Genomic DNA, 27,487 nt, shown 5'->3' with positions numbered 1-27,487 from the left:
TGATTTGAGAATATTTGGAAGCATACATTGCAGAAAGATATGTTAATATGAGGGTAATATATAGAAACAGTATTTGACTTAATATACTTTGGTATTCAATCAATTTTAATTTTTGCAATAAACTCTGATTTAGTCAACTATGGCTTAGTTATACGTGAACCAATCAATCAATATTTAATTATGCAATGGAGACAGTACTGACTTGAGGAATGTTATTTTGGAATAAAAGTTATTTGTCAAATTGTGTACAAGTGGAGGAATTTGATGTCTTACCATATTTTCCATCACAGTATTCACAATTAATGTCTACAGGAGAACTAATCTGGTTCTATTTTAGTGGACTGCAATGGTTATACTGATCATATATACCAAGGATCCCCAATTCCTGGTCTGCAGCCCAGTGCCGGGCTGCAGCCCATTGGGAATCAGGCCACATAAGTGATGCCCAAGCACACAACGCTACATTTGCACAAGTGAGTCACCTGCACATGAAATTATCACCTCTACCTCCTGCTACCACTGCCAGTCCCCAGATCCAGAAAGGCTGGGGACTGGTAATCTATATGCAAAAATCTTCTAGATGGGAGACCATCCTTCAAGCCCATTTTAGTCTACATCTTAATTTCAAGGTTCATAAACTTAAATAGACAAACTGCTTGTCTATCAGCACCTAATGACAAAACAAATCTGTAATTAGTGTCACATACTACCTCTTGGATGCAATAATTTCCTTGAGTTGTCATATTAGTCACAGTTTGACTTTCTCAATTTTATTCATTTGTCAGAATAATAAATCCAATTCTCTTATTAAACTTCCTATATTACTTCTTCATTGCTTTAAAAACAATTCAGACATGACTCCCCCCTATTTTGCTGTCTGCAGCTTGAAATCAGCTTCCCATCAGCACTTGCTCCTGCAGTTGTTTATGAAACCATGAGAAGAACTTCTGTTTGGGAGACAACTTGGCAAGACAAGCTTAAGCAGACAAACCAGGCAAGCCATCTCAAAGGGAAAAAAAAAAAACTATTTGGAGTGGGTGGGATGTTGGAGGAGGAGAAGCAACACTTCCCCACTTTTTACTTTATTTCTGTTTCCTTTTCTCATCCCATGGCAATATTTTACATGAATTGTATATTTATTCTTATTTCCTGATTGGAAGCATCTATTGTTAGCATAGCTTGTCTGCATTGCCAAAAAGAAAAAAGGAGGCTACATTTTTCCATAAAGATACTTTATATATAGACAGGCAAACTTAGAAATGATCGTTATTATTTAAATATAAGTATAATATCAAGTGAGGAAAATTGGTCTGCTACTGATCTTTTAGTTGACAACTTCAGGTTCTTTGCCTCACTACTGTCTTTTTAGGATTTAAATCAGATTTGAAACAGAGAGCCTTGTAGACAGAAGATATCCTCAGTTGGAGGGCATGGCCACACTAACCACTCTTCAGCCATTATTTATATGGCTTTTTATTGTATGCAATATTTATTTATATGGCTTTTTATTGTGTATATATGTATGCAAAATTCAGAGAGAAAGACATAATGAAAGCCAGATGGATAATCCTGAGCCAGGCATTTTCTCTCAGCCCAACCAACCTCCCAGGGCTGTTGTTGCAGGAAAGTAGGAGAGTGAAGGTGAGTTATTTATAAAACTAATAAATGCAGGATACAAATAAAATAAAATAAAAAATGCCTTGCAACTAAACTAGACTGTGTAACTTGACTGATTGATATTCATCAAATAATGAATTTTTTTTAAAAAAGGCAATGAACAATTGGCACTGAAAGATAATCTAATTTTTAAAAACTGGGTATAAATAAAAATTTTCAAATCCCTTATTGCCAAAGATCTGTCTTGCTACAACAAACCGAGTGAATTACTCCCATTAGTAGACATTTCATTGGTTTCATAATATAATTTTTTTTTAAAAAAGAAGAAGAAATAACAGGACAGTTCTGCTTGCCAAGATAAGAATGGTGCTCAGCACATGGGCATATTCTAGATAAGGGAAGGGCTCAACATATGATTACAAACAGCCAGGCTAAATGAATGTGCATATTTCTATGGCTGCTCCTCTTCAACAGGCCACAGCATCACTCATAGCACCTCTTTTGACCTTCTGCCTTGGGAAGCAAGGCCTCCTTCCTATACTATGGCTATATTTTATTATACTGCCAAAACAGATTTATGATAGTTTAAAGCAGGGGTCCCCAACGCTCAATCCATGGATTTTTTTTGTGTGATGTGGCACTTGTAACAGAAAATAATAACAGTGGTCCTTGTTCAAAATCAGAAGCAATTCTTTCCTCCAACACTTAGAAAATGTGTTTTCTCCTTCAACTTCTTGTCTTGATTTATATTCTTTTCTGCAGAAAGCATAATTTCTCGGAGGGCAATGCTGTACTACAAGTTCACCTTTAACATGTTAAATTTCTTCTACCATTCTGGGCTCAGTGCCACATTGAACTTTTTTACATTAAAAAAACTGCAAATCCATTTATTTTACTGAGTGTATAGGGCATTAATTTACATCTTACACATCTTGAAGCTGCATATGGCCTCACAAGATTAACGGGTTCTCATATATTTCATGATTAGGACATTTTGGGGCATTAAATAGATGTCTTAAAGATGCCAATGTTTGCATAATACATTAGATGTGATTCTTTAAATGGTAAACCAAACAGACCAGAGTTGACCATTAGAGGGTATTTCATGCTAATAATTGGAGTGACTCTTTAAGAATTCATGAAAACTTTGGAAGTGTAAGATATTGTAAATTATCCCAATCTTGATAGTTGGTATGTTACAGTGTCCTTCTTTGTCACAAACTTTCTACTACAGTTTGTAGTATTGTTTTTGGCTGATGAGAAAAGACTTCTTTCTCTCTAAGGATAATTCATGAGCAAAATGCACCAGCCAATTAGGACACTGCTAATTGCCCAAACAGCCAACAATAACATTAGAAGGCAGAATATGACTGTAATACTAGAAGCTCAATAATACGCAATTCTAAAGTTGGAACTTTTGAAAAAAAAAAAGCTGCTTTAGCTTTCCCCCTTTGCTCACAGTGCAAAGACAAACCCAGCCTCTCCTGTGAGTGTTTGCAAAGGAGCATTCTGGGATGTTGTAGCTTAGGAGCCGTTTTTGACTCTCTTTTTTTTTTAACAGTGTGAAGCCAGCCCCAGTTCGATCCAGCACCCAAGCCAGGCATGCCTCATCAGCAGTGGGAGCAAGAAGTTGGTGAAAGTGAGCTGGAGTGGCACAGCACAAGGTAGTAGAGGTCTTGGACTGCAGAGTCACAAGGGTGACTGGGCCTGGGCTGGGCAGCTGCAGCTCTTGGGGCATGGCAAGCAACTCGAAAGACTGGATGCAGAGCAGCCAAAAAGCCAGGAATGACAGAGTAGTGGAGATAGGTGGACAGGACGAGGGAGATAGAGATAGTCCAATACCTTACTGAAGCTTATGGCTGGGAGTGACCAAGCTGGAAATAACTTGGATTGATGCAAGTCCTCAGCTAACTTCCGGTAAAATTTGCTTAACAACAGCAAAGGAATTACCAGGATTCCAATTGTTAAATAATGTGCATTTACAGCTGCATTATTTAGCAACTGTAATTCCAGTCCAAATTGTGGTCCTAAGTCTAGGATAACTTGTACTACCAAAAACACTGCTCAAGGTATAACTTGAGATTATGTATCATTATGTGGAAAAACTGGTGGGTTTGAGACACCATTCTTCTTGCCTAGAAATTCTCACTGAATGCTAGACGGTGGCAGCATTTTGCTGTCACGTATTATTTTCAACTACTATAATTGTTGTAGGTGCAGTGTAAAGACTCTGTATATGTGTGGGGGGAGGAATGGCGAGATGATTCACTTGAGCCCAGAGCATCAATGATAAAATGTGCATCATTATAATCATATGTTGTGACATTGTCTGCAAATACAGAGAAGAGCTGGAGATTGCATTGAAACATCATGATGCAAATTTTGTCATATTGGTATCATTGTGGCTAGCAATGCAGATGCTTCTGACCAAAAGACTGGGATTCAAGGTGAAACCTGAAGGGGTGTAGATTCTTGTTTTCATTTTCAGCATCGTAAAATTGACTAAAAGTTTTACAAAAGGATTAAAATAAGGTTTGTTGATAAGACTACATATGAAAGTTACAAGAGATCTCCAAACCCAGTATGTGGGAATAGGATTAAGCAAGAATTCCTGTGAATGAGAAAGTTGCAGGGCTTCATCATCACAAACAATTAAATCAACATTCTGTGATTTCAGTTGCAACTGAACCACAAATAATTGGTTTGCCTAAGGAGGATTGATATCACAGGATATTAACAGGAATACAGCGATGGACAGCATTAAATCTAAATTTGCTCTGTGCCAGAGTGTGGTAGGACTTGAGATCCTTATTTATTTTCATCACATTTTTGTCATAAGTTGTTTGTGGGAAACTTTGCTAATGGCAGCAGCCACAGAAATTGTAAGGCAATATTGTTCCTTTGAAAATTGGTTCATTGAATTTGAAACTATTTGTTTTAATTGTCCTTTCAATATATTGTTTCAATATGCTTTATGTTAGCATTCACATAATGCTAGTCTGAAAGCTAGATAACTTCTTCTGTAAAATAGAATTTGTTTGGGAAACATATAATTGGACATTGGCAAAAGCACCCATATCTCACGAGATAATAAAATCTTCCACGATATTGGCATTTTTGACAAGATCTTGTGAAATTTTGGAAAGTTTCTTTTAGGGAAAATTTCCTTCTGGGTTAAACAGAGGGTAATTCTATAACGAAACTGTTGTGTCCTGAGCCTGCAAAAGCTCAGGACATAACATTCCAAAAGCTGCCCGGGACCAGACTGAGAGGCGCCAGCCTTGCGCGCATGCACAAGGCGTGAAAGCGCTCCGCTAATTGTTGCCATTGTGTCCGGGGCTCTAGGCAGATAAAGAGAGGCCTGCGTGCTGCTGCTCGTTGTTGTGGTTTTGCTGTTAAACGAATAAAGAGCTATTAACTGCACAATGAGTCTTCATCATTCGCCCACGATCAAAGGACTTAGCAGAAACCATTTTAGTTTTTAGTGCCTGGAAATTGTACAGAGCCATAAAAAAAACCCACATTCTCTGGCAAGAAACAAATGACCCAGATAACAATCTGATCACAGTTTGCATTTTAAAGTGCACACACATTTTGCATTGTTTGCATTTTTAAAACATACAGACCCATATAACTATATATCTAGGATACAGTGCTGTTTTCTCTTTTTCCTGCACAAGTTTTCTATCCAGTTGTAGCATTCAGCTTTGGATCTATCTCATTGCAGTTATCTTACTGGTAAACCTTATACCAGTATAGGCTTTTGCTTAATTGTTAAAAACATTTTGCAGAACAAGTATGCTTTATTGTGACTTGCACTTTGTTTAGCTTCTCACTCCAAGAATTCTCATCGAATTGAATAACTTTTGGGGTTTCTTTTATTCAAAGGTTTTCTGCAAAAAAGCTTATAAAAGTATACAAAGAAAGGAAGCTGAATGAAGTCATCCCATTTTATTCTAGTTATAACCCTAGTTATTCCATGGAATGAAAGCTGAAAAAGTGATTCTCACTGGGCACCAGTGTGGATTTCTGGAAAAGTTCCCCCTTCCTTTTTAAAATGTGCATTCACTGAAGCTTAATTTAGAAATACAATGAATCATTCTTTTTATACTTAGCAACTTCCAGATTAAACTGAATCCCCCCAATGTTTCATGGGATTAACAGTTATTATACAGATAAATAACTTCAGGAAGAAGTAGATAAGTCAGGGGCAAGGCTGCTGCCTATTATCAGTGCAGTATTTGACACTGCAATGACTGACTGGGGAAAAGGCAATAAAATCATTTCTTTGTCCTGACCTTGCCTGCTTATGAATATTTGAATACACATGATTTTGCATCTGGCATAACAGTATAAATGTAAACTGATAAGAGGATTCTGCTGCAACCCTCCCCCCCCCTTGCTTCAGGTTATTTATGAAGTAATGGGAAGAAGGTAATGTTGAACCTAATTGTGGTCGAATCTGGGGATAAGAAAAGAGAAGATGGTCTTCCCTGGATGGTTCTCTCTTCTTTTCTTGTAAAAAATACTTTTTGTATATATTTACATATGGTATAAAGCTTTTCTTTCCTATATTTATTCCCAACAATCAATAATCATCATCCAATGTGGCTTTCTTGGTTCGATGTTTCTTATTTGTGAAGAAAAACAAATAGCAGGAAGCATTTGGCATTGATAATGGACATACAAGGCGTTTTTTCATGTAGAGGGGAATAATAGAATAAAGGAATTAGAAGGGACCTTGGAAGTCTTCTAGTCCAACCCATGACTCAAACAGGAGACCCTATACCATTTCAGACAAATGGTGTCCAATCTCTTCTTTAAAAATCTCCAGTGTTGGAGCATCCACAACTTCTGGAGGCAAGCCTTTTCACTGATTAATTGTTCTAACTGTCAGGAAATTTCTCCTAAATTCTAGTTGGTTCTCTCCTTGATTGGTTTCCATCCATTGCTTCTTGTCCTGTCTTCAGGTGCTTTGGAGAATATCTTGACTCCTTCTTCTTTGTGACAGCCCCTTAGATTTTGGAACACTGCTATCTTGTCATCCCTAATTTTTATTTTTTTTAAAGTAGACATACCCAATTCCTGCAACTGTTCTTCATATATTTTAGCCTCCAGTCCCCTAATCATCTTTGTTGATGTTCTCTAAAAGAGCATAAATTATTATAAACTGAAACTAAAAATTATCTTCAATCAGTATTCTCCCTTTTGTTTCTTGGAGACATGAATTTTCCTAGACATTTGCTCTCATCTGAGTTCTGATATTTATTATTTTAAAACTGCGAAGCCAGCATTTGCTGTAACTGGAAGGGCCATCTAAATTTTGTTGTTTTCTGAAAATGTTTTGTATTCAAGCACTATATCAAGGCATTTGGAAATGCTTTGGAATACTGCCTTGGAAAGAGCTAACTATAAAACAAACCAGAAGACCAGGTATATCTAAGGTGTTCACTTCTTGAAATATAACAGGAAATGGAATTTTCTTATCAACATGCTTTTTTCTGTCAACATGCTTCTCCACTGAGTTGCTTTGTGAGTGAAATGGCGGTCTCCAAATTTTATAATAAATAAATATTCATGTGTTTTAATTAAACAAAATGTGGATTAGCATGAATCCAACAAACTCCTTTCTACTCTTGCTGACAACTTTATTTGTTTTAAGATGGAAGAATGAACAAAAATGTCTGCTATTCTGAACTTAATCCTTAATCCAAGAAGAAGAAATTTGTTGAACCAGTGAAGGTGATTGGAAACTGAGAGAAAATGATGTTATCCCTGAATTCATGATATCAAGAGAAGAAACAACAGAGGATTCAGACTTGTGCATTGGAGTTCACAACAGCTGATTTTGGTGAACTGAGACAGAAGAATGATCAGAACCATTGGCTTGGAATCTAGAAAAAGTGCAAGAAAGATCAGAGATTCTGTAAAACATAACAATGAAGACACAATCACAAGCAGTCCCTACTACGAAAAAATGGAGTCATATAAAAACGAGTCATATCCTATGTGAATATAGACAGAGATTTCTAAATGATAAAAATATAAGGATTATTTATAGGGAATAATGAGGAGCATATAACCAAAGATGGTTACAAGTCATTTGCCACAATCTGTAGAGATTGTGCTAGAAAGGCTAAACTGCAGAAAAAGAAGTGCCTAAAAGAACAAGTTTTTCAGAATTGTCAGAAACGAAAAGAAAGGCAGAAAAGCCTAGTGTCAGAATCCAATTATATTTCATCTTTAATTATCAAACATAGAAACTCCCAATTCTGCCTTCTCTGGATTCTGCCATAAGAGGGAGAAAAGGGGGAGAGCAAAGGGGCTTTATGGCCCTCACTTCCTTCAGCACACTTCAAAGGACTGAATGTGTGTTTATTGTGGCCTCTAAGCTTTAACATATCAAAGAAGAGTAATTGCCTTTCATGTAGTTATCTGAAGTCTCCATCCAGACGGAAGAAGAAAGGGGATGGAATTGTGATACTTGAAACTATCACTGGAAGGGGGGTTGATTGGGTGGGACTACTGGGGAACCCCTTAAAACCTTGAATGGGAGAGCTTGAACCCCAAGTCCTGTCTAGCATGCCTGCAACCATTTTCTCTTAATAAAGGATTCCTGTTGGAAGAATTATTCCAAGAGTTCTGTCTTCTTAAGATGCAAAGTGGGGTGGGTCCTTACATTAGACAGGACTTGCAAAATTAATCCACCTGGAAGGAAGACCCTTGCCGGGGGATTTTGCAAAAATTTACCATGTCAGACAATGGAGCAAAAGAGGGGGAAAACTCCCTGGAAAGAGAGCCGCTGACCCAGTTGGAACCTTGCCAGATGTTGGGATCCGAGAGGCCAGATTCCTCAGGAGAAGAAGTGGTGGAGACACAGGACCACAAGCCTCGCTGGTCGATGGGCGTTGGAAAGAAAAGTGAGTGGGGAAAGGAATCAAGAAAGGTGACCCTGAGACGGGGGACCAAGCAACCAGAATGGAAGCAGGAGATGGAGAAATCCCTGCACGCAAGTGAAGAGGGAGGAAGCTGGGCACCGTACTCAGACTGGATCCTAGAGAAAGCTATTGACCTGATGAAGAGAACTCTCAGCTCCCTAGGAGAGGAGAATACTGAACCCTACGGCTGCCCCAGTTCCTGGAGCCGCAAAGGGAGAGACACCGAGGGGAACGTGGAACCTGCAACCCCAGGGACATCTACTGATCCAGGAGCTCCCACCCCCTACCGGACCACAGATGGCAATCTGGACGGAAGGCACTACCACCCACAACAGAGGCACCGATCCATTCCAAGACGTCCACCGTTGGAAGTGAAATTCAAAGGGGAGCCAACACGCTTGGGATTTTTCCTAACCCAAGTCCTCAGCTACATGGAGGAATATGGGCAGGACATTCCCAGCGACAAAGCCCGCATCCGGATCGTGCAATCTGCCCTGGATGGACCAGCTGCGGATTGGGTAGTGAACTTGCATGACTCCAATGCCCCAGAACTCAGTAACTTCAACCGTTTCATGTCCTCTTTGAGAAGACGATTTGAAGACCCCCTGGCTGATCGCAAAGCCCGTGAAAAAATAACAACGATGAGGCAGGGCAAACGCCCAGTGGCTGAGTATACACAAGAATTCCGGGCCATTGCCAGCAAACTGAATTGGCCAGAAGACATCCTCCTTGGCCATTTCAAAGACGGACTAAACTATGATCTATATGATGCTTGCCTACCCCGAGGGGACCCACATCGACTTGAGGAATGGTACGTCTTGGCAGAGGAAGCAGAGATCGACATATTGAAGAGGCACCGCCGAGGAAAACAATGGAGCCGCCCCCCCGCCTGAGCTGACACACCAACCGGTGAAATCATCGGATACAGCCAAGAAGCAAATGAGATGTTTCAAGTGCGGAAGAGAAGGGCATCGAGCTGTAGAATGCCGCTCAAAGGCCCCCCAGCACAACCCAGACAGATCCCCAATCAACAAACCCGGAAAGTATTCAGCTAAGCCAAAAGAAACGGCCATGAGAATGATGGAAATTGCAGAAACCCCCACCTCTGCTCACCAAGGGGAAAGGACTCCAGCCTACACCACAGGGCCGGTGGATGCCTCAGATGACAGCTCGGAGGGCGAACCCCTGGTAAGTGGATGCATCACACCCATCTTCAAAACAGTGACTATATTAATCCCCCCATGCCCGAAGCTGTGAAGGTGAAAGCCTTAATAGACTCTGGCTGTACCCGCTGCCTCATTAGCCCAACACTAGTGGGGAATCTGGGCATCCCATCCAGGAGACTGGAACAACCAATCTCATTTGGCCAGCTAGATGGATCCATAGCAGGGGGGGTGCCAGCTACCCTAGCCACTTTGCCAATACATCTCTCCCTGGGCAACCATGAAGAGGACTTAACGTTTGTGGTGACCCCAGGTATGGAATGCCCAATGATTCTAGGGATGGAATGGTTGAAAAAATGGAACCCCTGGGTAAATTGGAGGACGACAGAAATCAAATTCCCGAAGGGGGACCCTATGGACTTAAAACCCCAAGGGAGGCTACCAGAATCAAGAATAGAAAAAGCATCCATAGGAGAGGAAAAAAGATTAACAGAAATACCAGAGGAATATAGGGACCTTGCTGAAGTCTTCAGTGAGGAGAGGGCGAATGAGCTTCCCCCCCACCGACCCACAGACTGTACCATTGAATTCAAGCCTGGGGCAAAACTCCCGAAGCCCAGATTATACTCCATGAGCCCAAAGGAGAAGGAGGAAATGGAAAGATTTATAAAAAAAAACCTGGAGAGAGGTTTCATTGAGCCAGCCAAGCCTAAAGTGGCTGCCCCGGTCCTTTTTTAGAGAGAAGAAGGATGGCTCCTTACGTTTATGCGTGGATTATAGGGCCCTGAATACAATCAGTGAAAGCAACCTATACCCGCTGCCCCTCATGAAAGACATGCTGTCACACCTATCGAAAGGGAAAATTTTTTCTAAACTAGACTTAAGGGAAGCTTACTATCGAGTAAGAATCAAGGAAGGGGACGAATGGAAGACTGCATTTAACTGCCCCATGGGGTGCTATCAATTCAAAGTCTTGCCATTTGGATTACAAGGGGGCCCTGCAGTCTTTATGCAATTAATCAATGACGTTCTAAGGGAGCACCTGTTTAAGGGGGTCCTTGTTTACTTGGACGACATTCTTATCTTTACTGAAACAAAAGAAGAACACGTCAAACTTGTCAGAGCGGTTTTAAAGAAGCTGCGAGCCGCTCACCTATATGCCAAACTCTCAAAATGCGAATTCCACCAGGAAAGGATAGACTACCTAGCTATCGCATATCCCCACAGGGCATTGAAATGGACCCAGAGAAGGTCAGAGCAGTATTAGAATGGGCACCACCCCGCACAAGAAAGCAACTACAAAGTTTCCTGGGCTTTGCAAATTTTTACCGCCAATTCATCCCCTCATTTGCACAGATAGCCTTGCCCCTCACTAACTTACTAAAAACGAAGGGAACATCCTCAGTAAAACCTAGCCAGCCACTAAAATGGACAATGGAGTGCCAAGCAGCGTTTGAGAGACTAAAGAGACTTTTTTCTGCCGAACCAGTACTAAGGCACCCAGACATGGACAAGCCCTTCATAATACAGGCAGATGCAAGTGATGTGGCAGTGGGGGCTGTGCTATTACAAGAAAATGATGATGCAGTATTGCAACCCTGTGCATATACATCCAAGAAACTCACGGAAACAGAACAGCGCTGGCCCGTATGGGAGAAGGAGGCTTATGGGATACGTTGGGCATTACTCACGTGGCGACAGTTCCTGGAAGGCAACAAAATCCCCTTCCAGGTATGGACTGATCACAAAAATTTAGAAGCCCTGAAAACTTCCAGGAAACTCAATCCCAAACAAGCCCGCTGGTCCCAGCATTTTCACCAATTCCAATTTAAGCTCAAACATTTACCAGGAAGAAAGAACTTCCTGGCAGATGCACTATCTCGCATGCCCCAATATAACAGCGCACGAACCACAGACTCTAGACCAATAATGGCAGAGTCACAACTGGCAGCGCCAGTAACCACAAGAACCCAAGCCAAAATAAAACCACAACTGGACAGCCAAACTGGGATTGAATTCAGAAAAAGTTTGGAAACAGATGATTGGTTCCAGAAAAACAACATGTGTGCACAATGAGAGACGGATTGCCTTGGGTAGGGGAAAAGTTATATATACCAACAACTCAAAGACTAACTTTCATGCAACTTTGCCATGACACAAAATCAGCAGGGCATTTTGGATTTGTAAAAACTTTACACTTAATTAAACGGCAATTTTGGTGGCCATCAATAAAAAAGGACATAGAAAGTTATGTTGCCAGCTGCCCAACCTGTGCATCAGCAAAGAGGTTGCAAGGGAAATCGCCAGGGCTGTTACAACCAGTGGCAAGTCCCTCAGCCCCCTGGAGGGAAATAGCCATGGATTTTATAGTGGAATTGCCTGAAAGCAATGGGAATACTGTTATCTGGACAGTCACGGACCTATTTTCCAAACAGGTGCACTTTATCCCTTGCCAAAAAATTCCCACTGCAAAGGCCTTAGCAAAACTTTTTATCCAGCACATTTACAGATTGCACGGGGCACCCCAACGCATCATCTCTGATAGGGGAGTGCAATTTACGTCTACATTTTGGAAGGAATTTTTATCCCTCTTAGGGACCACTCAGGGACTGACATCTAGCCATCACCCTCAGACAGATGGACAAGCGGAACGCTGCCAGTCGGTACTTGAGCAATATTTGAGATGTTTTTTAAATTTCCAACAGAGTGATTGGACGGACTTACTTCCTTTTGCAGAAGTTGCCTACAATAATGCAGTCCACTCCAGCACAGGCTACACTCCTTTTCAAATAGCCAACGGCCAAAGTTTCAACCCTATGCCAGAGTTAACCCCAAAAGAACCAACGATCCCTTCACTGAAAGAATGGATGGAAAACCTACAAAACACCTGGCCAATAGTCAGAAAATCACTAGATGAAGCTAGGCGGGCATACAAAGCACAAGCCGATAAAAAAAGGGTTGAGCCTACACCATTCATTATAGGAGAAATGGTGTACTTATCTACAAAATACCTAAAGTCCCTACAGCCCTGTAAAAAACTTGGACCAAAATATATAGGACCTTTTCCAATTAAAAGGATCATAAATCCAGTAACAGTAGAATTAGAATTACCCAAAAACCTCAGGCAAATACACCCAATTTTTCATTGCAGCTTGCTGAAAAGAGAGCATCAGTCACCTCTACGGCCAAAAATCCCCCCCCCACCACCTCCAATCATGGTGGAGGGGGAACAACACTTCGAAATAAAAGAGATCCTTGACTCTAGGAGATATCGTGGAACAACTCAGTACCTAGTTGCCTGGAAACACCTCCCTGCCTCACAAAATGAGTGGGTCCATAAACGTCACGTCAGAGCCCCGAAGCTATTGAAGAAGTTTCACACAGAGTATCCTAACAAGCCTAACTAAATTTTTTACTTGTGTTTTCTTTCAGGTGGATCTCTCTTATTGTTAAGAGGGGCCGGATGTCAGAATCCAATTATATTTCATCTTTAATTATCAAACATAGAAACTCCCAATTCTGCCTTCTCTGGATCCACCCCACTTTGCATCTTAAGAAGACAGAACTCTTGGAATAGCTCTTCCAACAGGAATCCTTTATTAAGAGAAAATGGTTGCAGGCATGCTAGACAGGACTTGGGGTTCAAGCTCTCCCATTCAAGGTTTTAAGGGGTTCCCCAGTAGTCCCACCCAATCAACCCCCCTTCCAGTGATAGTTTCAAGTATCACAATTCCATCCCCTTTCTTCTTCCGTCTGGATGGAGACTTCAGATAACTACATGAAAGGCAATTACTCTTCTTTGATATGTTAAAGCTTAGAGGCCACAATAAACACACATTCAGTCCTTTGAAGTGTGCTGAAGGAAGTGAGGGCCATAAAGCCCCTTTGCTCTCCCCCTTTTCTCCCTCTTATGGCAGAATCCAGAGAAGGCAGAATTGGGAGTTTCTATGTTTGATAATTAAAGATGAAATATAATTGGATTCTGACATCCGGCCCCTCTTAACAATAAGAGAGATCCACCTGAAAGAAAACACAAGTAAAAAATTTAGTTAGGCTTGTTAGGATACTCTGTGTGAAACTTCTTCAATAGCTTCGGGGCTCTGACGTGACGTTTATGGACCCACTCATTTTGTGAGGCAGGGAGGTGTTTCCAGGCAACTAGGTACTGAGTTGTTCCACGATATCTCCTAGAGTCAAGGATCTCTTTTATTTCGAAGTGTTGTTCCCCCTCCACCATGATTGGAGGTGGTGGGGGGGGGATTTTTGGCCGTAGAGGTGACTGATGCTCTCTTTTCAGCAAGCTGCAATGAAAAATTGGGTGTATTTGCCTGAGGTTTTTGGGTAATTCTAATTCTACTGTTACTGGATTTATGATCCTTTTAATTGGAAAAGGTCCTATATATTTTGGTCCAAGTTTTTTACAGGGCTGTAGGGACTTTAGGTATTTTGTAGATAAGTACACCATTTCTCCTATAATGAATGGTGTAGGCTCAACCCTTTTTTTATCGGCTTGTGCTTTGTATGCCCGCCTAGCTTCATCTAGTGATTTTCTGACTATTGGCCAGGTGTTTTGTAGGTTTTCCATCCATTCTTTCAGTGAAGGGATCGTTGGTTCTTTTGGGGTTAACTCTGGCATAGGGTTGAAACTTTGGCCGTTGGCTATTTGAAAAGGAGTGTAGCCTGTGCTGGAGTGGACTGCATTATTGTAGGCAACTTCTGCAAAAGGAAGTAAGTCCGTCCAATCACTCTGTTGGAAATTTAAAAAACATCTCAAATATTGCTCAAGTACCGACTGGCAGCGTTCCGCTTGTCCATCTGTTGAGGGTGATGGCTAGATGTCAGTCCCTGAGTGGTCCCTAAGAGGGATAAAAATTCCTTCCAAAATGCAGACGTAAATTGCACTCCCCTATCAGAGATGATGCGTTGGGGTGCCCCGTGCAATCTGTAAATGTGCTGGATAAAAAGTTTTGCTAAGGCCTTTGCAGTGGGAATTTTTTGGCAAGGGATAAAGTGCACCTGTTTGGAAAATAGGTCCGTGACTGTCCAGATAACAGTATTCCCATTGCTTTCAGGCAATTCCACTATAAAATCCATGGCTATTTCCCTCCAGGGGGCTGAGGGACTTGCCACTGGTTGTAACAGCCCTGGCGATTTCCCTTGCAACCTCTTTGCTGATGCACAGGTTGGGCAGCTGGCAACATAACTTTCTATGTCCTTTTTTATTGATGGCCACCAAAATTGCCGTTTAATTAAGTGTAAAGTTTTTACAAATCCAAAATGCCCTGCTGATTTTGTGTCATGGCAAAGTTGCATGAAAGTTAGTCTTTGAGTTGTTGGTATATATAACTTTTCCCCTACCCAAGGCAATCCGTCTCTCATTGTGCACACATGTTTGTTTTTCTGGAACCAATCATCTGTTTCCAAACTTTTTCTGAATTCAATCCCAGTTTGGCTGTCCAGTTGTGGTTTTATTTTGGCTTGGGTTCTTGTGGTTACTGGCGCTGCCAGTTGTGACTCTGCCATTATTGGTCTAGAGTCTGTGGTTCGTGCGCTGTTATATTGGGGCATGCGAGATAGTGCATCTGCCAGGAAGTTCTTTCTTCCTGGTAAATGTTTGAGCTTAAATTGGAATTGGTGAAAATGCTGGGACCAGCGGGCTTGTTTGGGATTGAGTTTCCTGGGAGTTTTCAGGGCTTCTAAATTTTTGTGATCAGTCCATACCTGGAAGGGGATTTTGTTGCCTTCCAGGAACTGTCGCCACGTGAGTAATGCCCAACGTATCCCATAAGCCTCCTTCTCCCATACGGGCCAGCGCTGTTCTGTTTCCGTGAGTTTCTTAGATGTATATGCACAGGGTTGCAATACTGCATCATCATTTTCTTGTAATAGCACAGCCCCCACTGCCACATCACTTGCATCTGCCTGTATTATGAAGGGTTTGTCCATGTCTGGGTGCCTTAGTACTGGTTCGGCAGAAAAAAGTCTCTTTAGTCTCTCAAACGCTGCTTGGCACTCCATTGTCCATGTTAGTGGCTGGCTAGGTTTTACTGAGGATGTTCCCTTCGTTTTTAGTAAGTTAGTGAGGGGCAAGGCTATCTGTGCAAATGAGGGGATGAATTGGCGGTAAAAATTTGCAAAGCCCAGGAAACTTTGTAGTTGCTTTCTTGTGCGGGGTGGTGCCCATTCTAATACTGCTCTGACCTTCTCTGGGTCCATTTCAATGCCCTGTGGGGATATGCGATAGCCTAGGTAGTCTATCCTTTCCTGGTGGAATTCGCATTTTGAGAGTTTGGCATATAGGTGAGCGGCTCGCAGCTTCTTTAAAACCGCTCTGACAAGTTTGACGTGTTCTTCTTTTGTTTCGGTAAAGATAAGAATGTCGTCCAAGTAAACAAGGACCCCCTTAAACAGGTGCTCCCTTAGAACGTCATTGATTAATTGCATAAAGACTGCAGGGCCCCCTTGTAATCCAAATGGCAAGACTTTGAATTGATAGCACCCCATGGGGCAGTTAAATGCAGTCTTCCATTCGTCCCCTTCCTTGATTCTTACTCGATAGTAAGCTTCCCTTAAGTCTAGTTTAGAAAAAATTTTCCCTTTCGATAGGTGTGACAGCATGTCTTTCATGAGGGGCAGCGGGTATAGGTTGCTTTCACTGATTGTATTCAGGGCCCTATAATCCACGCATAAACGTAAAGGAGCCATCCTTCTTCTCTCTAAAAAGGACCGGGGCAGCCACTTTAGGCTTGGCTGGCTCAATGAAACCTCTCTCCAGGTTTTTTTTATAAATCTTTCCATTTCCTCCTTCTCCTTTGGGCTCATGGAGTATAATCTGGGCTTCGGGAGTTTTGCCCCAGGCTTGAATTCAATGGTACAGTCTGTGGGTCGGTGGGGGGGAAGCTCATTCGCCCTCTCCTCACTGAAGACTTCAGCAAGGTCCCTATATTCCTCTGGTATTTCTGTTAATCTTTTTTCCTCTCCTATGGATGCTTTTTCTATTCTTGATTCTGGTAGCCTCCCTTGGGGTTTTAAGTCCATAGGGTCCCCCTTCGGGAATTTGATTTCTGTCGTCCTCCAATTTACCCAGGGGTTCCATTTTTTCAACCATTCCATCCCTAGAATCATTGGGCATTCCATACCTGGGGTCACCACAAACGTTAAGTCCTCTTCATGGTTGCCCAGGGAGAGATGTATTGGCAAAGTGGCTAGGGTAGCTGGCACCCCCCCTGCTATGGATCCATCTAGCTGGCCAAATGAGATTGGTTGTTCCAGTCTCCTGGATGGGATGCCCAGATTCCCCACTAGTGTTGGGCTAATGAGGCAGCGGGTACAGCCAGAGTCTATTAAGGCTTTCACCTTCACAGCTTCGGGCATGGGGGGGATTAATATAGTCACTGTTTTGAAGATGGGTGTGATGCATCCACTTACCAGGGGTTCGCCCTCCGAGCTGTCATCTGAGGCATCCACCGGCCCTGTGGTGTAGGCTGGAGTCCTTTCCCCTTGGTGAGCAGAGGTGGGGGTTTCTGCAATTTCCATCATTCTCATGGCCGTTTCTTTTGGCTTAGCTGAATACTTTCCGGGTTTGTTGATTGGGGATCTGTCTGGGTTGTGCTGGGGGGCCTTTGAGCGGCATTCTACAGCTCGATGCCCTTCTCTTCCGCACTTGAAACATCCCATTTGCTTCTTGGCTGTATCCGATGATTTCACCGGTTGGTGTGTCAGCTCAGGCGGGGGGCGGCTCCATTGTTTTCCTCGGCGGTGCCTCTTCAATATGTCGATCTCTGCTTCCTCTGCCAAGACGTACCATTCCTCAAGTCGATGTGGGTCCCCTCGGGGTAGGCAAGCATCATATAGATCATAGTTTAGTCCGTCTTTGAAATGGCCAAGGAGGATGTCTTCTGGCCAATTCAGTTTGCTGGCAATGGCCCGGAATTCTTGTGTATACTCAGCCACTGGGCGTTTGCCCTGCCTCATCGTTGTTATTTTTTCACGGGCTTTGCGATCAGCCAGGGGGTCTTCAAATCGTCTTCTCAAAGAGGACATGAAACGGTTGAAGTTACTGAGTTCTGGGGCATTGGAGTCATGCAAGTTCACTACCCAATCCGCAGCTGGTCCATCCAGGGCAGATTGCACGATCCGGATGCGGGCTTTGTCGCTGGGAATGTCCTGCCCATATTCCTCCATGTAGCTGAGGACTTGGGTTAGGAAAAATCCCAAGCGTGTTGGCTCCCCTTTGAATTTCACTTCCAACGGTGGACGTCTTGGAATGGATCGGTGCCTCTGTTGTGGGTGGTAGTGCCTTCCGTCCAGATTGCCATCTGTGGTCCGGTAGGGGGTGGGAGCTCCTGGATCAGTAGATGTCCCTGGGGTTGCAGGTTCCACGTCCCCCTCGGTGTCTCTCCCTTTGCGGCTCCAGGAACTGGGGCAGCCGTAGGGTTCAGTATTCTCCTCTCCTAGGGAGCTGAGAGTTCTCTTCATCAGGTCAATAGCTTTCTCTAGGATCCAGTCTGAGTACGGTGCCCAGCTTCCTCCCTCTTCACTTGCGTGCAGGGATTTCTCCATCTCCTGCTTCCATTCTGGTTGCTTGGTCCCCCGTCTCAGGGTCACCTTTCTTGATTCCTTTCCCCACTCACTTTTCTTTCCAGCGCCCATCGACCAGCGAGGCTTGTGGTCCTGTGTCTCCACCACTTCTTCTCCTGAGGAATCTGGCCTCTCGGATCCCAACCTCTGGCAAGGTTCCAACTGGGTCAGCGGCTCTCTTTCCAGGGAGTTTTCCCCCTCTTTTGCTCCATTGTCTGACATGGTAAATTTTTGCAAAATCCCCCGGCAAGGGTCTTCCTTCCAGGTGGATTAATTTTGCAAGTCCTGTCTAATGAGTTACTCCTCCAATGCTTGAGTTGGTAAAGCTGCTGCGAGACGCCTTCTGGTTAAAATCAGCAGAGCCTAGATCTGTTGCAAAGAGAAAACAGTGAATTGGTAATGGATGATAGTGAAAAGGTTAGACTATTTAAATTCATCTTTCATTTTATATCTGTCTTGTCTTAGAAGGAATATAGCCAAAGCTGGTCATCATTGTATAGAATGAAGAAGCTCCACCAAAGATCAACAAGCAAAGGGTAAAGGAATATTTAGCTAATTTAAGCTAACTCAGATCTCCAGGAATAGATGAATTGCATCCTATGATATGAAGAAATTAGCAAGGGTGATTACAGAAATGTTAACTTCTTGAAATTTTTGAGAACCACTGGAGAACTGGCAAGAACCAGACCAGAGAACTAATTCTGCAGGTGACATTTTCAGTTATGAGATTGACTACAATAACAGAACTTTTCAAATCTGGTTGTGCAACATCATTTCCTCTTCTTTTTATACTGTTAATCAGTGAATATGCCTGAGACACTTCTGAATATTATTTTTATTTCTGAAAATTCATATATGTTTCAGTCCCTTGCGTCTAGGAAATTTTCTTGCATATTTCTGTCAAAATCATTTTTCCTGCTCTTTATACATGCATTGTCTGCTATGTTTTACTTTATTTGTCTGTCTTAACTAAGGAGCCTTGAGTAATATTAGATTAGAATATGTAAGAATCTCCTGACAGCCCTGGATCAAGCCATATTTTAATCTGCAGCATGCTGGGGTTCTAGATTACATCTATGGAGACTTTTTCTTTTTTGGAAGCAGAAATAACATTACAAAGGGAATAAAATATCCCATTTCTTCAGTACCCTCATGCAAGCAGTTACATTCAATTAACAAGAAACATGAATAGTTCTCAATCATTTTGGTTACAGGAACTTCTTCCATTATTAAAAATAACTGAGGATCCCAAAGAGCTTTGCTTTATATGTTTATATCAATCAATATGTCCTGCATTAGAAATTAAATCTGAGAAAGTTAAAATATTTATTTGACTGTGGAACTGCTGAAAGGGTCATGGGGTCCACAAATCACACTTTGAGAAACAAATAGTATTAATGGTTTACATGTTTACATTGTTGATATACTGTGAATAGATCAAAGCAGAAAGAAGATTCCAACAAAGTTAAGAAAATCACAAACTGTTTTTGCATTGTGAGAAAGATGTTATGTCAAAAAGAAGGAATACATACGCCATTCTTGTAGACATTTGAGTGACTTAATGAAAAGGGCTTCAATGCAATCATTCTCCTGTTTTCCTTTAAATAAATCTTCTACCTTTAAGCTTACCCTTAGGAAAAAAATAGAGAAAGAAAAAGAAAACCACCATGCCCATTTCTATACAGAATAATATCCAATGTGGCAGCAACATTTATGTAGTTTATTGATTTACTATTCCTTCCAGAGTCTCAGTGAAATTCCTCAGAGTCTCATGGCCCACGGACTGCCTAACTCTTCATAAAGTTATTCTGGCAATCAGCCACCAGGTTCTTATTACATTGTTGTAATATAAATACACCTGTCTCCTGTTTAGTTATAAACTATGTTCTCTCCATTCATCCAATAAAGGTTTAGGACTTGGCCATCTTTGGCATGCAGCACTCCCATGTTTATTGCAACAATCTATTTCACTGTAAACTGAACTGAAAAACCACCTTAGTGGACTGTTGTCACTTCTCATTTCATAACAATACAGAAGGAAGGGAATAGGCTGGCAGAATATCCACCTTCTGTTTGCCCAATGAGGCAAAATGAATGCATCTTCAAGAGCTGCATGAATGTTAATCTTTCCAGATGGCCAGGGTTGAAAAAGTGGTAAGTAGTTCACTAAGATTTACTTAAGATTCATTTAAAATTTCAAATAGACTGCTAAGGGACTGCTTTGGAGTGGCAAGTAAGTCAGCTGCTTATCAACACCACATAAAACCTTACATAATCCAAAGTGATTGTGGCAAATGCTTCCTCATTTCTTCCTATCCAAAATACAATTGAAACACTTGTCTCTTCAGCAAGTTTTTCATAGTCCATCATATATGCACTAAATAATTAATTAACTACTAATTTATTAAATTTATCTGCTGTGTGACTGCTGTCATAGAATGCCCAGAATGGAGTTCCGGCACCTTTTTTGGATGGAACCTTGTAGGGTAGGCAAGGCGGTTGTATGACATGTGTGAGTTCCAGATCAGACCACCTGAGCAGATCTTATGGGAATAAAAAAAAATCTAACTACAGCAGTCTGCATATTGGTGACACTGATCTTGACCATTAGGGAAGCTACATCAGACAGGTCTCCAAATACTGTTGGATTATATTGGCAATCATTAATTATTTGGTTTGGTTTGATGGTAGTGCAGTCAAAATATTCCAGCTGCTATTCTCCCTATTCCATTTCTCCCATCTTTCTTTCCCAAGATGGCAGTTCCAGTTGATACATTCATAAATAGCTGTAGAGCTCACTTCTTTAATTCTTTCACTGCATGTCTCCCAAATGTCACTTCAATTTTTCAGGGCTCCCTGATTAAAATAACAATTTGGATACCGCTGCATTATTCAGTGATGGATTTATATACAGATTGTATAATAATGTTTGCTTTTCCATAAAATCTGATATAAATGCATTTTGATTTGGGGAATTTCTGAGAATAGAGCATTTCTTGTTTTATTTATCCAGAATCTGGTTTTATAACAACTATCCAATATTATGATTTCTTTAGGAAAAGTTATCTTCATAATTATTGTAAAAATGTAGCTGTCCAAATGAATGGAAATTTGAATCTTGACAAGAACTTCAGGGCACAATGCAGAGAAATAATTATCATGCATTGTAAGTGAAAACAGTAATTAAAATAAGCTTCAAAAATGTGGATTAAATAAAGTGAATTGATGTTCTCAAAGTTTAAGTTATGTGGATTTCAACTCTCAGAATTCCCCAGCCACTTGTACCTCTAATAAAATGAACGAGTGACAATATGGTTTCATTTATTATGTTGCTTAAGTTGTGTTCACACAAACTGAAGATATTCCAACTATCCTTTCAATGTATTATTCTCTCTTCCTCTCTCTCATAGAGTGGTGTTTATGTATCAGGCCAGTGCAAATAATTCAACCGATTGCTAGAAATGCTATGGGCAAGTTGCTCTATTTTACAAAGCATTGGGACAAGGCTAGTCTGTTTCAAACCGTCCCTTGTTTTGAGACAAATAGCTTCTGTACATTGATTGCACATGTGTACATCACTGAGGGATTACAAAATTGGCAGAAAGAAACAAAATGGTTGCTTTCATCAGTTGAAGAAAAAGTTGTTTTGCTTTGTGGATATGCTTTGATGGGGTAATGAAAAAAATTACTTTCAAACTGAATCTTTCCATAAAAAGTCTGCATAATTTTAGAATGTTATACTTGTCTTCCATGGAGTTCATAATGACAGGTGCATAGTTTCTCTAATTTTTAGTCTTACTACAAACTTTTGTGTTTGGCTGATAAGTGTTATGTGATTCAAAATTTAATTTTTTAAATTAATATTACATTTTTAACAATTAATAAAATGATCTTTAAACTTAAAGAAGAAGAAAATAGAAGTGGTCCAAAATTACTCTGTGAACACCATGTTGAATTCTGCACGGAGTAACATAGAACTGTATAACATTTAATGTCACAGCACAGAGAGTCAACAAATAAAAGCAGTATGGAATATCAATATAAGATTCAATTTAACGAAGTAATTTTTCTTACAAGAAAGCTAAAACCATTTCTTCCATGGAAACTGATATTAGATCTTACTGAAGGGATTTTATTGTGCTTATGATTTTAGTATGTTTAAGTTTGACATTAGCATTTATTTTATATATAGTAACCATTTTATATTGATACTTACTGTATAGCATTGTCATGTAATCATTGTTTTGTTATTTTGTAATCATTATTTTGTAGTTAATTGCTTGATCAGATGCTATATATATATATATTGGAAAAGTAAGGGCTTCATGCTTTAGGTATAGGTGATAGCTTATATGAAAAGAGCACAGTAAGGGGAGAAGGGAAAGGAGTTACGGACGGAGCCTGGGTTGCTGTGTATGAATCATCATCTAGGAATTGTTTTTTTGTGCCATCTTATGCCTAGTACCAAGACCTGATCTTTTTGTTCTGAAAAGGTATAAAAGGTGGAAGACATCTTTTCTGGTTGTCTGCCACGAAGAGAGATGGAGTCACCCAACTCTATTTTGATCAAAATAAAAGTTGTTTGCTTGATGAAACCTCGGCTCAGGAGTTTCTTTGGCTCTTTTAAATTCCTGAGTAATGCTGGGGCAATTGTGAGGCTAAGTGAAAAACCTTACATTACTATTAAAAAAATTTTTTTAATGAATCTCTCTGCACAGACTAAGAACTCCAAAAATTTGAACAGAACTATTTCGAAATAAATGAATAAATCTAACTGATAGTTTTGCTTGTTCTCTGAGTTTCAGTTTTTCATTTCACTTTCTAAAAATTCTTATTAGCATCTTGCCTTGGAATTTACTGCCTGAACAATAGTTCCCATTTAGAGTTCTCTTTCTTAGAGTCCTGCTGGAAATGTCAACTTTTATTTCATGTAATGATGGTGACCATTTCTGTTTTCTTTAAGATGTCTAAGCTTATGAATGTCTTACTGTCTGACATTTTATGGTTTGTTTTCAGGGCTTCTGTATCCTACATGGTTAGGAATGCCAATGAGATTTGTATATGAGTCTGTGCTTGTTACAAAATCTGCAGATGATGTGTTTCTTGCATCATTATTGGTTTCTACACTTTGACCACTGTAACCACCATAAAGAATTAGAGACATTTTACTAAAACAAATTGCTCTGCAATAGAGCTATCTGATGGATCACCGACTTGAAAATAGAACAGCAGAAATAAAAGGGAACAAGACTGTTGCGATAACAGTGTTCTTTATTACATCAACCATACAGAAACCCTTCTCCTCTACTTTCTTTCTCCTTTTTTATCTGGTCCTTCAGGTGGGCAGTTTACTTTCTGTTATGGCTAATGAGGGATTAAATGATATCAAGAGAGAGTTTTATAAAGTTTATAAATTTCAGAACAAGAAAAGCCTACACTTGTAAATGTATTTATTTCCTTATTATATTAGCCAAGCTGCTCAATAGTGCCCTTAAACCAAGGTACATTGTCCAGCCATGTGATAGCTTTATACAATAATACCAGAATGAAAGCAAAAGGAAAATATTACTTGAAACATACAAGAGTATTATTAACATTCATCAAATTCCACTTAAATTGTGTGGGACACACCAAGCAAAATTGAGGCATAGATTCAGACTGATCTTCCTGAGCAGAAAAATAAATAGACGTGAGGGGATATTACTGAAAAGACCCTCTCTTGTATATTACCAATATACCATCTATAGAAAGCACAACAAAAACTAAAAAGCAACCATGTTATAGTGTGCTATCCTGTGTGCAAACACACACACACACACACCTAACTGTGGGTTTATTAATATTCCCCAACAACTCCTTTCACCAAAAACCCAGAACTGTCCCAATTAAGTCCAGCCAAAAGCAGACCAATGCTAGTCCACAGAGCAATAGCTAATGAGTGCACAAGGTGCTTGAAAATTTCCCAAATGAGATAAACCCACCAGGCAAAATTAAATCCACAATACAAGAGGATTCATGAGGCAATAAAAGTCCAAAGTTCACAAGGTATGATCCAAGTTGAGGCATGATGTCAATCCAAAGCAAGGCTAGAATCATAAGGACCAGAAAACACAGCTAGAAAATGAACACATTGTTCCCAGCATCACCTCCGTCTGCTGTGCTAAATAGCCAGCTTCTGGTGCGGTCCATCTGTGGAACTTTTACCAAAGAGAGTCAACCACTTTCTCCACACAAGTAATTGGGCTGACCTTTGCTGCTTCTGCCTTTTCTCTGCCGTTTATTTCTTGGATCAGGTACAGAAGGCAGTTCCTCTTCTTCATCACTGACCAGCTGCAGGTATGTGCTTTCCCCACCTGAAGCCTCAGGGCTGTGCTACTGCAGCTGTGTTCAGCCAAATCCCTCTTAGATGGTTGCTTGGAGCCATTGACCAAGTTCCACAGAAAAATCTACGAATGGCATTTCCTCTCTTGTCCACTTTGTGAGAGATTTTGGCATTGCTATTTTAACATCCTTGCCTTAGCATGGACATTCATTTATTGCCTGTTTCATCCGGCTTTCTTTTTTTTTTTTAGGAAGAAATTTTATTGGTTTTTTAATTTTTCAAACAAAATGCGCAAGTCACACCGTGGTGTTAGAGTAGTCAAACATCCAAAGACAAAACATATATACATAATTCAGTCAATACATCTAATGTTCCCTCTCTTTTTCTCTTAAGTAACATAATTTATTTAAAATAGTCCAATTCTAGCTTAAATTTATTCAACCTATGCCTGTTTTTAAAGCTTTAGAAATTTACACTATCATAATCAAATTAACTTTAAGTAAAAACATTATCAGTTCAGGTATCACTTCCAGATATATTCTAGTTTCTTGATTTTATCATAAATCTTATTTAATTCTTCTTCCACTAATATCCCTTAATTAAATAACATATTAATATCCTATACATATCTAGTCCATCAATTAATCAATCTCTTTAAACTGACAGAAGAAAATCAGACCTTAAATCATTTCAATCTATTAAACAAAATTCAAATTACATCCAGTTAATTGTCATAACTAATAAGATCCATGTTATCAAACAATCAAATCATTTTATTAGATTAACTCAACATTACATAATAATTTTCTTACAAGTAACCTTATCATCCTAAAGAGAACACACTCTTAATCCAGTTGATATATATTCCATTAATCACCCCTTTTTCTCTTACTTCTAACAATCTTAATCCTAAAATCAACCCATAATTCTAGATTACCTTTAATCTATTTCCTGAAAATATCTCCTTTTTTAGCTAAAATATTGATCTATCCTAGACCTATCTAATCCATCAATCAATCTCTTTAAGATGACAAGATAACATCAAACCTTAAATTATTTCAATTCATTGAGCATCAAATAAATCATCTTATTAGAAATAATAGTTTTCATATAGATAAACTTTGTGTATCTTCCATTAATCACCCATTTCCCTTACATCTAACTCATAATCTTAGTCCTTAAATCAGTCCATAATTCTAGGTTGCCTTTAGTCCATTACATAAAACTTTCACTTTCACTTTTTTCAGTTTTATTCTGGGTTTCTTCTTATGCCAAGTAGGTTTCCATGGCAGAGCTTCTCTTCCAGCTGATAAATCTCTCTTTATTGCTTGTAGTGTCATTTGGATCAGTGAGAACCATCTTGGCCTCTGCATTGGTCCTCTGGCTCTCTTAACCATAAAGTCTCATTGCTTTAACATTTCAAGTCTCAGTCTTTGCTTTTTCTGATCCTCAGCACCATAAATGACTTGCTTATAAGGGAAAATCAATTTCTCTTTATTCTCAGTCAAATCCTCTTCTTGTATAATCTGTTTTATAGAAGAAGCAGGTGTAGTCTGAAAGTTAATTTTGAAGTTTAAAGGAGAGATTCTGGCTCTTAATTCTATAGTAAACTCTTTCACTGTAGCACATATTTCTTCTTTAGCCTCATAGATCTTTTCCAGAATAAGTTTACAATTTAAATGTGAGTGCAACCCCATTTTAAAAATTGTTCAGCTGCATCAAATTATCTTTCTCTTGAAGAACAGTTTAAAGGCCAAAACCATCTCCTCTCCAGATAGACAACCAATACAATATTAGCTTTTAACCAGTAGATGTCCTCAGTTAGCTAAGAAATCTTTTTCAAAAGTCATTTTTTCTTTTCCCTTTTTTCTATTTTTTCAGGAAAAGGTGGAGGAAGAAATACTAAAAAAAAAAAAAAAGGCAGAACAGCATAGATTGATAGTAGACTTTTTAGGAAAAAATTTTTTTCCAGTACCCCAAAACTTATATAAATAAAAAATGTAGTTTTTGAAGTTGTGTTCTATTCTTTTGTTCTCCTTCCTTCCCAAATATAGAAGCTGCCTTTCTAAGCCAGGGAAATAGTTCCAAGAAAGCTCTTATAGGCAAAAAGAAGCAAAAAGGCATAAAGAGAGGAGAGAAAAAAAAGATCTCACCTGGATTCACCATGGTGGGTTTTCAAGCTTAGCTGTTCTTTGACTTGTGATTACTAGTGGCTAAGTGATCGGCCATTTTACTGGCCGATCTTCTTCTCCGTTGGTCCTCAGAGTCGGCCTGGACAGCTGGAGGAGCCGCCGCTCCTCCTCAGCCGAGCGAAGCCTCTTCGACAGAATTTGCACCCTCCAGGCCGACTTTAGACCCACATAAGGGTCTACCGGTGGAGGGAGGCTAGCTGACAAGGAGACAAGTCTCTTCGTGCAACTAGAAGCATCGCAACCCGGAACCGGAAGTCTCATCCGGCTTTCTAATGCATCAGTCAGTGTGACACAGTTGTGTCTGGGAAGCCTTGAAGATTGTTGCCTTTTTGGCAGCCTAATAAGGATCATCTGAAGGGATCTCAGAGAAATAAAGTTCTATAAAGAGGGGGACACGATAGCCAAATTGTAATGTATTGTACTAATGTGACCTCAGTGACTTCAACCAATATGGTGGCTAGGGGTATAGTTTATTCCAAGAAAAAGATTCATGTCCATTGAAATGCTGAGGTTTCATGTTTTGTACCACTGTGATATAATTTAATGTTCCCTTTTAAAGATAAAAATAAATTCTGAGGTACACTTTATCCTCCCTCACAGGAATTCCTGGTGATAACTAAATGAGCAAGGAAGTACATGTTACTTTGCTATAACATGATCAACTTGAAAAACTAG

The 27,487-nt window shown here is 40.2% G+C and overlaps 1 protein-coding gene across 2 annotated transcripts in view; it reads left to right on the top strand.

Moving 5' to 3' along the window:
• The first annotated feature begins 879 nt into the window (after positions 1-879).
• GADL1 (glutamate decarboxylase like 1) overlaps positions 880-27,487 on the top strand; it is a 197,225-nt gene continuing 170,617 nt past the window's right edge. Inside the window, exons 1-3 of one of the 2 annotated variants that reach the window (XM_039343759.1) lie at positions 917-994; positions 1,536-1,641; positions 3,179-3,281. In XM_039343759.1, the coding sequence (XP_039199693.1) occupies positions 1,549-1,641; positions 3,179-3,281 (196 nt within the window). In that variant the 5' untranslated portion in view covers positions 917-994; positions 1,536-1,548. Of the gene's footprint in view, positions 995-1,535; positions 1,642-3,178; positions 3,282-27,487 lie in introns of both variants that reach the window. The other variant, XM_039343760.1, reaches the window with a different exon arrangement.

Source organism: Crotalus tigris, unplaced genomic scaffold (genome assembly GCF_016545835.1).
Source record: "Crotalus tigris isolate CLP2741 ecotype Arizona unplaced genomic scaffold, ASM1654583v1 scf7180000017871.4482833, whole genome shotgun sequence".
Taxonomy (NCBI): Eukaryota; Metazoa; Chordata; class Lepidosauria; order Squamata; family Viperidae; genus Crotalus; species Crotalus tigris.
The sequence above is the reverse complement of the archived record's forward strand: the minus strand, read 5'-3'. Positions and strand labels throughout refer to the sequence as shown.